Consider the following 17160-nt stretch of genomic DNA (forward strand, 5'->3'; position numbering starts at 1 on the left):
AAACCAACAGTTATAGCCAATGGAGAGCCTTATGCTCACTGGTCTTCTTCACTGCTGATCTTGCCAATTTGGAACGGTGATGCTCTTTTATCTTGTAAGAAGCTTTCACTACAGTACCTTGTTTTGCAGGTTTTCCTGTTTTTTCCTGGATTGCTTACCTCCTTCTGGATTTTAAGTCATTAGATCAGACTCACCTTCCGCCTCTGAAATCTAGTCTTCTGAATCCAGTAGAGAAGTCTGAATCTTCCTTTCCAGCCCATTCCCTGAATATTATGCATTCAGAACTAATATTCATAGAGTTTTAATCCAGAACGTGTATGCCTTTGTAGCCTCATCTTTCAGGGGAGTTGAATTAGTAATTTTTATGAAACCGAATGTTTATTTTAGTAAAAAAATAATAATTGTTTTACAGTATTTCATCTTGTAAGCTGTTGGAAGTTAAAATGATTTGATGCTACAATCAATCAATTGCTTCGCCATTCCTTTAATGGATTTTTCATTTCGGCTTTATAAACAACCACTTTTTGCAGAGAGAAATGAACATTTATAAACCTAAATATGAAAGAGATTAACTAACTAGATGTTTTGTAGAGTCCAGAAAATCCACCATAATAGAATTGCTCTTTTATCTTCCTGTGATTGAGGTGTGGTTCTTTGTTCTTTTAATGTCCCAGGGACACAGTCCATAACATAGGGGTTCCTAAACTTTTTGCCATCACACCTCACTTTAATGTAACCTTAATGTCTTCACTTCTCCTAAAAATGTAAACATCAAAAAGAATACAAATTAACATGTAGGAAGTTAGCACCCACCCCTCTCCTAGGAAAATGAGATATTTTAGGAAATATTAAAAGGACAGAACATTTCCCCTAAAAGGGAGGCAGAAACTCAGCCCCCCACCCCCTTTGTCAATGGGCCATTAAGGCCTGGGCCAGTCTATTCTACATAACAATGTAGAATAATACATTGCAGAGCCATAATAGGAAACCCAAAGCCCTTTCATTACATCACCACCCAGCAAGGCTCAACCAAGCTTGGGACTCAAAAACACAATCTACAAAGATACCCCAGCATGGGAATCTGACAACCAATCAGAATGCAAGCTCACATTCAAATTCCAACAGAGGGTCTCTCTCTCTCTCCCTCCCTCCCTCCCCCCCCCCCCCCCCGTGCCTTTTCCCACTTGGAACTGAACCCAGATGGACATTTCTTCCAACAAATGAAAACAATACAATGAAAGTTTAGGAAAGGTGGGCTTCTTGAACTAAATATAATAAAAGGTTCTTCATGCCTGCCCTGGATTATGTTTGCATCTCCCCAAGGGAGGAGTACCTTACAGTTTGGGAAACTGTGCCATGCACTTCTTCCACTCAGCTTACCTGACTATGAGAGTTTCAACTCTTCCCTGAATCATTCCTTTCCAGGAATCATGCCTTTTGAGATGTGATTTCTAACCACCACCACCACCACCACTAATGAATACTGTGGTGTGTAGGGCATATTTGGTGGCATTCATTTATGCTAGGCTGATTGAAAAAGCTTCTTACATCAGCCAGACTCTTGTTCATCAGCAATAGGCACTGGGCTTCTTGCTGTGTAGGAATCTCCTGTTGCTTTGTCATTCAAGATGTTGAGAACTGAAACTGAGAATCTCAGATTATAAAGCTATACAGCATTGCTATAGCAAAAAGATGCTATAATTGAGTAAATTAATAGCTTTGTGATGAGAAAGCTTATGTGGATATATATCCTTGACTATAAACACTATTTTAAATGCTAGATCCTCTTATTGCTTCTTCAATGCTGCACAGGTACCGAAACGCATGACTCAGTTGCTGGCCTGATCAACTATCCAGTGTCTCATCTATATGAGAGAGACAAAAATGTGACAATCATTAAAATACATATTAAAAAAAAAAATTCCTCAATTTGATGCCTTTGAAAAAACCTAAAGGTGAAAATGTAGTGATATTTGATAGACGAAGGTTTCTGTTTTGTGAAGAAATAGACTCTAGTGGTGTTTATCTAGAAGGTATGAGACAGGCTCAGAAACATAACAATTGAAGACAGCAATTCTATTCTTCCATTTCTATTTCTTTCACAAATAAGGAATACAGAACCTAGAACTGTGATGGCGAACTAAGTGGCACACAGACCCATCTCTCCAGGCACGCCAGCCATCGGTTGTTGCTTTTCCAGGTTCTGGGCACACATGCGCACTGCCCAGCTGGTCTTTGCACATGCGGGAGCACTGGAAACTGGAAGAGCAGCTGCCTGGCATGCATGTGCACACCGGGAAGCTGAGCTTCTGGTTTCCAGTGCACGCATGCACACTGGCCAACTGGTCTTTGCACATGCATGCGTACCAGAAACCAAAAGCCCAGGTGACTGGCGCACATGTGCATACTGGAAACTGGAAGCTCAGCTTCCCAGTGCACGCTTGCATGCTGGGGAACTGCTCTTCCAGTTTCCGGCGCTCCCTCTCCCGCACATGCTCCTTTTTCGGCACTTGGTGCCAAAAAGGTTCACCAACACTGACCTAGAAGAATTTCAGGACACTCCTACTTCAATAGCAGCTGTTGAGTTATTAGCTGGTTGGCATTGAAAGGGTCATTTTGTACCCATTGTGTCTAATTATAACCTAAATGAAGTCAGCAGGTAGCCAGAAGGAACACAAAAAGAATCCATACCTTGTAGACTGCTTGAATGTTGTGTGTGTGTTTATGTTGTTAATGGTGACATGTATCCAGAAATGTTGATTGAGGCAAACACAGTTGTCATTTAAGAAGTTCATCAAAGAGCTACAATTCCATCATACTTGTGAAACATGCAGCTGCTGTCACAGTATATAATCTGGGACATGAATGTAGGATTGGGTGTTTCCTCCCAGGATGTTCTACATTGCCAGAAATTTTGTGGCCCACTTTTTATTTTTTTAAGTCCAAGACTGCTTGGCCAACAGTATCTGAAAAAGGAGTTTCATTTCTTATGTTAGTGTAAATATCCTGTCAGGCTGTGGATGAAATATCACTGGTGTGCAATGCATAAATTACAGACTACAGACACAAACCTCAGTAAATGTTGCCCTTTACTAGCAACTGTTAAGGTAAAAGCCTGAGGTGAATATTAAAAGAAAACTTGACTTGGATCAATAAACTTCAAACCTCTCTCTTCTGTTTACACAGTAACGTCTTTGCAGAATGAAGAAAAGAGAAGTGATGGATCATGAGGGAATGGATAAAGCACCCTATGGCTCTTACACACTCCATGTTTGTTGGGAAACTGCTGATTTGTCAATAGCTGCAAGAATAATAATGAACGCTGGATAGGTGGAATGATGCCTTGGTTAATGTTTCCAAAAATTAATGTTAAATAAGTAAATGTAGGTTATGTATTTGTTTTGCTTCCTCGCAAAAAGGGATATAGAAGCTAGTCCAGGAACAAAGTGAAGAAAGAAGGGGAAAAAGCTTTTCATATGTCATCTGGCTTCATTATTAGCATTTTAATAATGGTGATTTTAGCATTTTAGCAAGCCATTCGTATCTTCTTTGAAGTTCCGGAAATTACATTTTCCTTTTAATCAAAACCATTTTTTTGATAGCAGAACTAGCCTTTTAAACAATGCAGAGCAGAATAACAGAGTAACAGATGTGGAAGAAACCTTGGAGGTCTTCTAGTCCAACCTCCTGCTCAAGCAGGAGACCCTACACTACTTCAGACAAATGGTTATCCAACCTCTTCTTGAAAACTACTGATGGAGCACCCATAAGATATTCTGGAAGTTCTAGAATACACTTGCAAATATATTAAGAAAGACAAAACTCAGCTGGGAAAGGGGTGACATAAGCTATAAATTTGCCACCTATGGAATGTTATCTAAGATTGGTGCTTCCTATTTTTAATTCCTATGTCTAATTACTGCCTTGCAATTTGAGTGTTGCTTTCTGATGCATCACATATACTGATATATACACATATACACATATAATGTATTATTTGTTTCTGTACCATATAAAAAGACTTTAACTCCCCTTAATAAATGCTTTCTGTTCTGCCTGAATTACTTAATGATTTGAATTTTGGAGTGCACTAAAAAAAACCTTGCAAAAGTAAAATTGTTTTCTCTCCCACATTAAGGAAATAAGACCTTCAGCTCCACACACACCTGATCCCTGAGTTTCTAGGCAACATGGTAATATGTTATTTGTGAATATTATCTGGGGCTTTAGGAAGCAGTAAGGTATTCTCTCAGCAGGGTATCTAATACCTACAATGGACACCTGCAGGACAGCTGTTGATTCCCACAAAATGAATTCTAAATGTAAAAGTATATCTGCCTTAAAGCCCACTGTGTTTTGATCAAATAATAACAGGTGGAAATATTATTCTAGGAAAAGGGGAGATTTCCATTTTACCATCTTCAGGGCCAGTAAGGGAATGTAGGTGAAAGAAGGTTCTAGCAGGTGTGACCGTTGATAAATGATGTCACTAGACTTCTGTTTGGAAGCAATATTCCTTGGCAGTTGGAGGTTTTCAACTGGATCCCTCCAGGCCTATTAGGTAAGGGAAAACATGGTAAAACCTTTAGCTCTGCTTGCCTGTGGGTGTGAGGAGCCTTTTGTGAGCATCTTGATTCCCCTAAAGCAGGGCTGTCAAACTCTTGGTCCATGGGCCAGTTTAAAGAAGGGGAAAAATGACCCAATACATCAACTGATGCCTCTGTTACGGTGTGAGTTTGACACCCCTGCCCTAAAGCAAGGGAATCTTTGGCAATGTGTAGCCCTCCAAACAAGACAATGCTTAATCTTCTCACCTGTTGGCCATGCTAGCTAGCTAGGGCTAATGGGAATTCAACCATTGCCTATTGTTCAGTGTTTACCTGTTCATTTATTTTATTTATTTAGAAAATTTATATAGCCATCCAGTGGTAGGATTCAAAAATTTTTTTAATAGTTTTTATTGAATGTTTTAATCTTTAAAAACTGAAAGAAAAACACAACAAGAAAAAACAAAACACAAAGCATACATAACAATATAAAGTAATTATACAGCCTTCTATATCGGCTTTCATGTTTAGCCTTTATAATTCTCCATTCTGCATCGCCTTCCTATTGCTTTTACCTTGTCCTATAATATAACAATTGTAGTACTAACATTTCTAATAATATTAATTATCTATATCACCATGTATTTACATTCTCTATATTCTGTTTTGGCTTCTGTTTTCTAGCCACTTATAAATTCTATTCCATATTTTATAGAAATCTGATTCTTCTCTTTCTTTTAGTTCTATTGTCATTTTGTCCATCTCTGCACATTCGAGTACTTTTCTAATTATTGTTTCATCTGCGGGTGTATTGATTTTTGTCCAGTTTTGTGCAAAAGCAATCCTAGCTGCAATGAGTATGTGTATTATTATGTATTGAAGTTGTTTATCCATTTTCTGGTCTAATAGTCCTAATAAGAATGCTTCCTGGTTTCAGTTCTATTTTTTGCTCCATAATTTCTTCCAACCATTTCCGAATTTTGCACCAGTATTTCCTTGTGATGGGGATTCAATTTTTTTTACTACCAGTTCTGTGGGCATGGTTTTGTCGGCGTGGCAGGGGAAGGTTACTGCAAAATCACCATTCCCTCCCCACCCCACTTACCCTGCTTTCCAGCTCTGTTCATCTTTTCAGGGCAACAGAAGATCGGCTGGGAGGCAGCGGTGGCGGGGCCAGCCTATTTTCTGGTTCTCCAAACTACTCAAAGTTTCTGCTACCAGTTCTCCAGAACCTGTCAGAACTGGCTGGATACCCCTCTGTAGCCATCTGCTCACTCACAGTGAATCTAGGCAGCTTACAAACAATAAAAACACAATATAGACAAAATAAAACTAAAAAAACAATACCCCAACCCCACTCCTGGTGACAACACACGGTCAAATAAGTGTGGATAGATTGGCTCTATCCCATTCTGGGTTCCCCAAACCTGCTGGCAAAACCAAGTCTTCAGAGCCTTCTGAAAGAGTGCCAAAGTAGGGACCAGTCTCATTTCTGGAGGGATGATATTCCAAAGGGAGGGAGCCACCATGGAGAAATCCTTCTTCTGCGTCCCACTAGATGTACCTCCTTGGGACCCACAACATTTCTTGCCTCCCTGCTCTAGTGGGTCAGGTGGATGTGATCAAGAGACGGTCCCTCAGATAACCTGGTCCCAAGCCATGAAAGGCTTTAAAGGTGACAACCAGCACCTTGAATTGCACCCGGAAACAAATCAGCAACCAATGTACTTTAGCTCTTGCAGGAGAGGTGATGCATGTGCACACCAAAGTCTGCGTAAAACCACGTGGGCTGCCGCATTTTGAACCAACTGGGACTTCCAGATGCTTTTCACGGGCTGTCCCATGTAGAGCACATTGCAATAGTCAAAGATGGAAGGTGACTAGGGCATGAGTGGCCATGAGTAGGGATTGTTTGTCCAGGAAAAGGCATAACTGGCACACAATCTGCAGTTGAGCAGGAGTTGTGAGTCCATGAAAACCTCCAGATTATGCACTGGGTCTGTTTGGGGCAGTGCCACCCCATCAAAAACCAAGAGTGGCAATTTTCCATGGGCCAAAGAACCCCAAACCTAGAGCCAGGGTTCAGCTTCCACCGGTTGCACTCCATCCAGTCCCTAACAGATGTTTTCTTCCCAAGACAGGAAATAACATTGGGAGAGGAGACTTTCCAGTTTGTTAGCTGCTCAGCTCTGTTCATTCCGCGGTTAGCTGATGAGGAATCAACATGACAACGGGGGCTGATAAACGACTGGATTTCATAGAGAATTATTGCACTCTGTCTCTTCATGTTAAACCTGACAAATGGTCCAAGTTTGCAACCAGTGAAGAGACTCATACCATGCTCAATGAGTTCTATGAGAAGCAGGATGTGACAACGTTGGTGATCACCCTCAATCCTACTGGACAACTAATCCCCTGCCTTGGCTTCCCATCAACACTGAAAAATAAAGGAATTTATTTTGTGAAAAAGAGGCGTGAAAACATTACCAAAGATAACTTCCAGGAAGCACTCCTTGTTGGAGATATCAGCCCTTCCCCAGTAGAGCAGATGATGGCTATTGTGGAAGAGGTAGGCTTCCAGTTTTGGTTTGTGGTTCACTATAGGATGCTTCCATTTTCAGCAAATAAAGAGAGGGACTGTTGTTTTGACAGCAGGACTGGCATCAACAAGATGGATAACTCACAGAATATTGGTTAATCCAGACCATTGAACTGTACCAGTATCCAGTATTGCATGAAAATGGAAGCAAAATGCTACAATATTATGGCTGAAACTATTGTTTTTCACTATTGTATAAAGCCAATATGATGCAGTAGCTACAGTCCTGGAGGGGGGGGATTCTTTTCCTCAATCCTAATCCCATTCCCAATCTCAATCCTAATTTATTCCTATAATGGTTGTGAGGAGCTTTGCTTGTTGGAAACACTCTGTTAAGGTTGCAAATGGCAACCACGTGACCCCAGGATGCATGGTGGTTGCCAAATGCCCAAATTTTGACTGTGTGACTGTGGGTTTACTGGATTGATTGTAAATGCGAGGACCGATCATAAATCCCCTTTTCAGCACTCTCATAACCAACATTTATTTGGTTCTCTTTGAAGAAAGAGCTAGGATTGAAATATAACAAATTATACCTAGCACAATCTGGCCACTTTTCTTTATTCTTTTTTTTTTCAAAAACGTAATATTCCTTTCCAGTGTCTATGACACTGTTTCAAATGGCACAGTGGTATCTGCTGCTTAAAGAAATGGCTGAGTCCTCTGGGATGTCCATGCAGGAGTATTCCCAGAAAATTCTATGAGGTTTACATTCAACACAGATATTTACCTTATTTATGGACCTAGGAGATAGAATTATGAAGCAAATATCTGGAAAATCTGTGAAATATCCGGAGAAATAGCATTAATGCCATGGTCGCCAGTGAACTTAAGTTTCTCCATGTAACTGATCTTGCTGTTTTTTACATATGATGGGTACCATCAGAAGCTGCCACAAGCTGGTCAAAATATTGGTTGATTTATCTATCAATAAAGCAGAATATTTGTAGCTCGGGGTGAAATGATTTAACTATTGAAATTAACAGCAGTTTTCTGGAGACTCGAGCTAAGGCTGCCCTTCATCCTTTAAAATGTGGATAAAGTGCAGAACTGAAACAGAGACCTTGGGATATGGCAGTGCTCTGTCTTTAGGATATACTCAGTTTCCTCACCAGAAGCATGCAAAGATAGAAACAGCCTGAGATAATATGTGCCTGAAGGCCAGTAAAAAGGAATTGACACTAAGAAGGATTCGTAAAACAGCGCTAAGAAAACATTGCTCCCACCATCACTTTTATATTACACAAATTGCCACTCTGGTACATATACAAAACCCTCCTCCCGCAATATGAGACACAGCAAAAACACAAATATATTCTCTAACTAACACACAGGTAACACTTGTCCTGGTTTAGACCTTCAAATATACATTCTGTGCAAATGCCTTATGGACACACAGTCTGATTAGTCCCACAGGGGAAAAAATGGACATTAAACACATATATACAAAGTTGGGGGCACATGACTTCATTGCTAAGAAAGAAAATATCAAAACCTCCTAGGACCATCAGTGGTAAAAGGAGTAGAAAAAATTCCATGGAGCTGCCCATACGTTTCTATAGAGATATTTTAATATTGGTAAACATTTCCCCTAGTTCAAACTTTGAAACTGATCTTTTTCATAGATTTATAGGCTGCTTCAACAGTTTAACTGGGCCTAAAAATGAAATTTCGTCGTCTTGCCTAAAATAGTGCACTTATCTCTTCTTAGAGAGTAATATGCTGAAAGAGAAAGGATCAGTGCTCACACAGCGTTATTGTTAAGCCAGCATTGTGCCTATTACTAGTACATCACTGACATAGCTCTGATGTAGCCTCTTCAAGAATAGTGCCATTAAATGAATGCTGCTGTTCTGTAATGAAATTCCAGGCATGGGTGTTTTAAAATAGAATGGATTTTTCCAGAAAAGTTTTAGTTTGTTTAGGTCTGTTATGATTCAAAAAAAGGTATTAGTAAAACAATTCCAGAAGACTTTTGAGCTCTGAGTTGTTGTTTTTTTAACTTGAAAGCAAATTGCTTCGAAGTCCAAGCTTCCAAAATAACAATGTGTTTCTAATGTGAAACTATTTATTTATTTAGTCAAGCATGTATAAGATAACAGTTATAAGTATAAAGTATAAACATGATTATGAATACAGGAAATGGATACGAATAAGTGGGGACAGTAGGACAGGGATGGTAGGCACGTTGGTGCCCTTATGCACGCCCCTTACAGACGTCTTAGGAATGGGGTGAGGTCAACAGTAGACAGTCTAAGGTTAAAGTTAGGGGGGGTTGGGGATAAAATCACAGTCAGGTAGAGCATTTCAGGTGTTGACCGCTCTGTTACTGAAGTCGTATTTTCTGCAATCAAGTTTGGTGCAGTTTACGGTTATCTTGAATTTCTATCTATTGTGTGCTCATATATATATATATATATATATAATATGTATTTGGGTTACAACCCCTGGTATGCCCAAATATGGGAGGGAGCTCACTACTCCGCCTTTCTGTCCTTCGGCTCATTACAGAAAACCATCCAGGCAGAAAACCTGTAGTAGTGAGCTCCCTCCCATATTTGGGCATACCAGGGGTTGTAACACAAATACATACCTATTTCCCTGGCTCAGCTGATAAGGAGGAGAGCCTGTGGTTTAGTGGCTAAGACTCCTGCCTAATATGTAATACAGCCCAGGTTCAAATCCCAGTAAGGGTATGGCTAGCTGATGAGAGCTAAATAGCTTGAAATAGATCTATACTAGTCTCCCTTTATTTATTTATCAGCACAAATACAACACATACACACATACATACACATTATACATTATACATTATAAAATTTAGATAATTTTAGCAGATAATTTCAGACCTGAAATAATTATTTTGTGCTCAAAATGATTTCCCCCTCCCATATCCAAAATTGTTTTATGCCAATATTACATGTTCTAATAAAATCCTTTTCCTATAGGTGGCCTACTCCTTGTTCATGAAAAGTGTAAACCTTAGCGGATGGCCTCGAGTAGTAGCTGACGATGTGATTCGGCAAGCTCACAGGCTGAAAAATGATATGTTTGTGATGGGAGGAAAAATCAAAGGAAAAACACTGCTCCCTTTACCAGAGAATATGGATGCTCTGGAGAGTGACTCGGAAGTCTTTGACAGGTGGATGCCTCTCAGTTATGTCTGCCACCTTCTGTAAATTTGTGTGGAGTGAGAGAGGATAGGCAAGACTCTTTCAATTACAAATAAATAGATGCATATACTATTAGGTCTATTATACTATATAGACTAGATACTATTATTTTAATCACCTGAATGATATGTGGGTATATTCAGTTAGCCCTTATGTTACTCCCCATAGTACTTTGTTCCCTTCAGTTACTCAGGGAATCACACATTGTCCATTCATTCCTCACTTTTTATTAATCTCTTGTCCCAGCTACCATCAAAAGATTCCAAAGTTTGCATTAAGTTTATGTAATGTGTCTTGCTGTTTGAGTGTGCTTATATGCAGAATCCAATTTACAAAATTGAACCCAATCCCATAATTTGGATCTTCATTAGAGAATTGTTAGCTTTTTATTTACATGGTTCTTTAGTATGTGATGGTTTTCAGCAGAAAATTTACTGGACAAAGGAGTCCTAGTATGATGTCTTATATAGGCTATACATATGATCTGTTAACTACGGAATCAAACCTTAAGTTTATTTCCACTTTACCATTAAGTCTTCTCTATACTTTTCCCCCCTCCAGTCTACATGCTACTGTGGACAGTTCCCTACTACACTCCATTGAAACTATAATTATTGACTGGTCTCATCAGATCCGAGATATCTTGAGTAAGGATTCTGCCCAGCCTCTCCTGGATGGTTTAAACCCATTACCCAGAGTAGAATTTGATTTCTGGTACAGTAGGCAGGTCAATCTGCAATGCATAAATGAGCAGGTAGGCTGAACGGCTTCTTTCAGATTTGCAAGGACATTAGCCTGTGGTACTGAAGACCGACATGTTTTTTCTGATCTGGCTTTTGCTTTTCCCCATCAGCTTTATGCACCTCAAGTCAAAAAGATTGCTGACATTTTAGAGCGAGCAAAAAGCTGCTATTGGCCAGCACTTAAGAATGTCTTCAGGGATGTATCTGCAGGTAAACTCTATTTCCTAGACAATCTAGTTGCGTAACCTATGTAAGTGGCTGTTTCATTGGGTTCTAGAAATCAAAGGAGTAGCAACCAACGTAATATAATACACAGTATTTTATAACCATATTTTTTTTAATAGAGGAGTTCCAGGGCCTACTGCTCTCCCTATTACCTATTCCCTTCCCACTCTTTCAAATTCCTGCATTTGCAGGTTCCAAGTCCAACCAACCTGAACATTATTATGAAAAAAGTTCTACCAAAAAATTAATCAGTTCTCTTTCTCTTCTTAATTCACTTACCCTCAAGCATTCCTTTTATTCAGGATTGAAAGAAGCCGATGATATTAACCTGTATTTGCAGCCTCTAAAAGTTACACTTGAGGAAGTGGAACAAGCTGACTATCACCAGGTATGTCAAAAATAAAGAAACAATGTTTTGAGAGCCACCATGCGGAAGCTTACAGGCCAGTGGTTGGTTGCTAACAGGATTACTACCAGTTTGCTCGTGCTCGCAACACTTCTGTGCATGGATGGAACTCTCCCGCCACCGCCGCTACTGATTTGGCCAAACCGTGCTGAACTGGGAGCAACCCATCTCTGTTACAAACCACTATATCACTTTAAAAAACCATATTGACCTTTTCAGCTGTGTGGGACTTTGCAAGTAGAAGTGCCCTCTGCTTCTATGACTAGATACTATGACCAATGAAGTCAGTCCTTGAAGAATACTAGGTTGGGTGAGGAGCTGTATGCGAGAGTAGCGTAAGAATTCTCTGGAAGATATTATCACACAAAGATCAAGTAAAGATCCTGACTACACTGTTTAGGTTTAAATTAAAACTTGAAAGTCAGCCTAAATCCAATCATGGAGACCTGGGCGGAGAGGGGAACTGGCTGATTCCAAAATGATTGGAACCAAGCTATTGCCACTTCCAACACAAACAATGACTAGTCCTCACAAAATCCGAATATTTTAGGAAGGCAATCATGGCTTATAAATAGAGACCATAAGCAGGAAATATGGCTTGGCAATACTTACACTTAATACAATAATAATAATACAATAGTAGAGTTGGAAGGGACCTTGGAGGTCTTCTAGTCCAACCCCCTGCCTAGGCAGGAAACCCTATACCGTTCCAGACAAATGGCTATCCAACATCTTCTTAAAGATGTTAAAAACTTATTATCATCAACCTGCACAAATCTACTGAAATATAAGGGCTCACCTATGGGTTCCACTGAAGTGCACCAGGCCCTCCTACACTCAACCTGAAGTGTAACTTTATCAATAAAACCTCATTCTTGTCCTCTTATGTGTCTGTAGTCCCGGAATCTCTTAAACTGGAGAGGATCTTCTCGTGCAGCACAACACATTCTAAGTTTTCTTCATTAAGCTTACAACAGAGAGAAGGAAAAGCCATTTAGGGGACATTCTATGCCAGGGGTGTCCAAACTTGAGAACTTTAAGACTTGTGGACTTCAATTCCCAGAATTCCCCAGCCGGGGAATTCTGGGAGTTGAAGTTCACAAGTCTTAAAGTTCTCAAGTTTGGACACCCCTGTTCTATGCAACTGAGAAATTTTGTCCATAGAATGCCGCACAGTCTAGAGTAGGGCTTCCCAACCTCAGTAACTTTAAGGTGAGTGGACTTCAACTCCCAGAATTCCACAACCAATACTGGTCTTAGAGAGTCTCCTTGTCCTGACTTAGCATGCAAGCACAAACCTCCATGTGATTATTAAAATGAGAAGGAGGGTACACTGATACATTATGTTGGGTGTTAGCTGCTTCTATTTCTTTCTAATGCTTTCTTGAAGTTCTGGAAATGAGAATGTTTTGGGCACATGCAAAGTTAAGAATAAGCTGTTTTTTCAAGAGACAGCTGGACTTTCTGGTTTTTCTTTTTCTTTGAAGATGTTTCACTTCTCATCCAAGAAGCTTCTTTTTTTCAAAGAAAAGAAAAAGGGAAATCAAAATGGCCAGTTGCCTCTTGAAAATACACCTTTGGGACAACCATAATCTGCATGACTGAGAATCTCCATAGAGATTCAAGGATTAACTGTGCTTGTTTATAGTTGCCCAACTATAGGTTTTTTTTCCTAGCCTGAGGAACACCGTTCACACATTCAGAAGTGTGGATGGGATTTTCAGACTAGTAAGGATGATCTTGATCAGCACACCAAAAACTATGCAGTAATATTGAAATGTTTATTTCACCTTGCTGAAATTCCTATCCTGCTGTTTCCATACAGGTGTCTTCGCACATCAATAGCATCATGTACACAGTATGCTTGATCTGGGCTAATTCTGAATATTACAACATTCCATCCCGAGTCATTGTCATTTTGCAGGAGATTTGTAATCTCTTCATTGAAATGGTATTTTACTATGGAAATTAAACATTCTTAATTGAGAAGGGGTTTTCCTTATCACTTTGATGTTTGTGACCACTGTAAAGGTTTAACCATAGAAACAATGAAAAAGAAATAATGAAACCCAGCTTATTATTCTTTAAATATGCATACATACCAGGCCGGGGGACCGTACTGGTAAGGGGGCATGGCCAGGCCACCAGTCCTAAAGGTATGTTGCGGTACGGCCGATTTCTAATACCTATTCAACCCCCCTCTGATACATACATATTGTTTTTCAAAAGAAATGGAAAACAAAAGTGTAGAACAAAATGTCATTTAAAATCATGATGTGTATATAATTGATTCTGAAAAGATTTATTAATATAGTTAAGGAATTTGGTGACAAATTTGACTGGATTTGTTTATCACTAGAATTTTTCCAAGATTGTTATTGTTCTATTATTATTTTTAGCCTAGGCAATTTCCTACACCTTTAAATAGGATTCAGTAAAAATGCATTTTAGTTTCCCAAATGCTTTGAATTATAAATCTAGCTGACAATAAGCGAATCAATTTCTTGTGATGAATTAGTTTATGTGCCTTAGGTGGTGTAAACCGTAAACCAAATTCAGAATTATAGTACTATTAAAAAATTCTGAGCAGTTTTCTTACCTCAAAAACTTTCAAACAAAAGTACTGTCTAGTCGGGCACTGTTACCAAAGATGATAACATACATTGATTTCTTTACAACTCCTACCATCTGTCTAAAGAGCTGCAATTTAGGTAATATAAACTTAGTAGAATGCACTACCACTGACAGATTATTTTTATAATCTTGCTTGATTGCCTGCTGAAATAGATTGAAAAGGAATTTTATAATGCAAAGAATTTCAAATGAAATTTATCTAGTCCATTGTCCATTCCTCTTAAGTTTTTAAAGGTAAGGCTTCCAAGAAAATCTCAAATATAAATGTAGCATATTACGGGCTTCTCTTAGTGTTGATAGATCAGGTAGCTAAAGAGTGGTGCAGAATTAAGGGGAATATCATCACTCTTACCCACTTTCTTTATGGCATGCTACCTTGCATTTGGCATTCAAGAGAAAGAGTGGGTCTCATGAACCAGGACAATAATACTAAAAGTCATTCAGATTTGAAGTATCCAAAAATGCTATGATTGGTTTTTTTCTTTTTCTTACAATTTAGTCTTATGGTTCAATAGAGGTCTTTAGAAATTATTTCAGTTAATTCAAGATTGAATTAATGTTGACCAGCATTTTTATTTGACCAATCAAAGGAAAAAACGAAGGAGCAAGCTTTCTTGATCTGCAATGTTACAGGTGGAAGACAATCTTGCATATGATTGGTTTTGCCATCACAGCCAGAAGTGGGTTTCCACTGGTTTGCCCTGGATCTGGCAAACAAGTAGTGGCGGTGGTGGGAGGCTCCGCCCACTTGCCCGGACACTTCTGCGCATGCGCATGAGTGAACCGGTAGTAAAATAAATTGAAACCCACCACTGACCACAACCCCTTGTGCATTCAGGGTGTGGGCTCCAGTTTATATGAAAACAATTTGCCCTGAAACTAAATAAGGACTTTAGAGATTCAGGGACTGTGCAAATCAACACCAATAATTTGCCAGTGAAGAAGCACTGCGAGAGAAACATTTCAGATTATGTCTGAACATTTCATCCAGAGAAGGGAATATAGGTAGAGCCAGGATGGGGAATCTTTACCTTGTCAACAACTCTGGGCCTTCTCTCATAAACTCTGCTTTCTCCTCTTTGCCACTGCTATTCCATAAACCAATCTGAGACTTTTCTTCTACCAGATAGTCCATCCTGAAAAGACTTAAATATCAGCATAAACAAAGGAGACTTTCATCTGATAATTATGATACTGAAACAACCCTTCAAGCATGAGACCATTGATTGCCAAGCTGTTAATGACATTTCAATTACAATGTCTGGTTTTATAAGCCCTGTTCATCTTTATTTGCCTCTTTTCCTGTTTAGACACGTAACTTTTTGAGTCCTGAGGAAGTGCTGAAAGGCTTGCAAGGCGAAATTGAGGAGGTTTTATCTGGAATCAAGGTGGCCATTGCTGTGATTGAGAAACTTTACAAGACCTATGACCTTTGCTCCACTGATACAATGCCTTCTTTTTTTAAGGTTAGCCACAACAGCGAGAGCAACAGAACCTGGTGAATCTTAGAGGGAATATTACTGTAAGCTTCTCAGAGTATGGGAAAGAACAGGGCGGTTTGCAAAGCATTAGTATCACATAGGAAGTCCTTAGTTAATGACTATAATTGGCACTTGGAACTTTGTTGCTAAGCAATGTGCTCACAAAGTGAAAAAAAAATCACATGACTGTGCCAATCAGGGGTGGGGTCCGGCTGCCGTTACTACCGGTTCGGTGCCTGAAAATTTTTGCACGTGTGCACATTTGCACTTAAAATGATCTGCACATGCGCACAACATTTTAAAAGGAATAAAATTCACATTTTTTCAATGAAGATTGTTCTGCGCATGTGCAGAACAGAAAATCAAGATGGCGCTACCAAGGATAGAACCTGTACGGTCACGTGTCCACTAGAGTTACTACCTGTTCAGCCGAACCGGATCTTCCCCATTGATTTTCTTCTCAAAAGCCAGTGGTGAAGGTCGCAAATGCCAATTACAAACTCAACAGAATGCTGCAAATGTCGGAATTGTGTGCCAAGTTCCCAAATTGTCATCATGCAACTGGGGGGACCCTGCAATAGCTGCAACTTCGAGGACCAGTCATAAATTTCCTTATTAACTTCAAACAATTGCTGAAAAAGTGGTCATTAATGGAGGACTGTCTCCATACAGCATCTGCATGTACTTCCATTGTCAGGAAATATCTGCCCTAATGAACTTAGAGATAAATTGGCAAATGTATCTCGTTGCCAAGAATTCAGCCCTCACCACAATCAAAAAGCAAGGTTCTTTAACTGGATTCATTCAAACAGAGAAGGATATTAGGATATGGGACAGCTAAACTGCTGAAACCCATATATAGAGGCAATATATATTCATCTACCATGATTGGATGATCTTTCTATCGCCCATATGAACACCTTGGAAAGAAAGAGCAGTCACACAAATCTCATTGTTTCATTAAAGGTGTCTCCTATGGCCACCCTGTCATGTCATGTCGTAAGAATGGCTGATGGTCGGATTCCGAAAGATCTCCTTTATGGAGAATTAGTGCAGGGAAAGCGCCCCAGAGAGAGACCACAGTTGCAACATAAGGATATCTGCAAGAAGGGTCTAAAGACCTTGGGAATGGACTTTAACAGCTGGGAAACCTTAACCTCTGATCCTTCAGCTTGGAGGCTAAAGACGCAGCATGGTCTTCTCCAATTTGAAGAGACACCTGTTCAGTAGGCTGAGGCAAAGAGGCAGTCCCAGAACCAGTGAAATCTAGGCGCTGGGCAGGGGACAGAATGCATCTGCCCTCAATGTGGAAGAGATTGCCACTCTTGAATTGGCCTTTTTAGCCACACCAG

At 39.7% G+C, this 17160-nt stretch overlaps 1 protein-coding gene across 1 annotated transcript in view; it reads left to right on the plus strand.

Annotated features, from left to right (window-relative positions):
• Positions 1–6771: 6771 nt before the first annotated feature.
• DNAH17 (dynein axonemal heavy chain 17) overlaps positions 6772–17160 on the plus strand; it is a gene marked incomplete at its 5' end in the record, with an annotated part of 137252 nt that continues 126863 nt past the window's right edge. The window contains 7 exons of the mRNA XM_081936791.1: positions 6772–7116; positions 10095–10288; positions 10881–11073; positions 11173–11272; positions 11590–11675; positions 13519–13644; positions 15638–15793. Of these exons, the coding sequence (XP_081792917.1) occupies positions 6772–7116; positions 10095–10288; positions 10881–11073; positions 11173–11272; positions 11590–11675; positions 13519–13644; positions 15638–15793 (1200 nt within the window). The remainder of the gene's footprint in view (positions 7117–10094; positions 10289–10880; positions 11074–11172; positions 11273–11589; positions 11676–13518; positions 13645–15637; positions 15794–17160) is intronic.

Source organism: Natrix helvetica, assembly GCF_964273705.1.
Source record: "Natrix helvetica genome assembly, chromosome: 1".
NCBI classification, from domain to species: Eukaryota; Metazoa; Chordata; class Lepidosauria; order Squamata; family Natricidae; genus Natrix; species Natrix helvetica.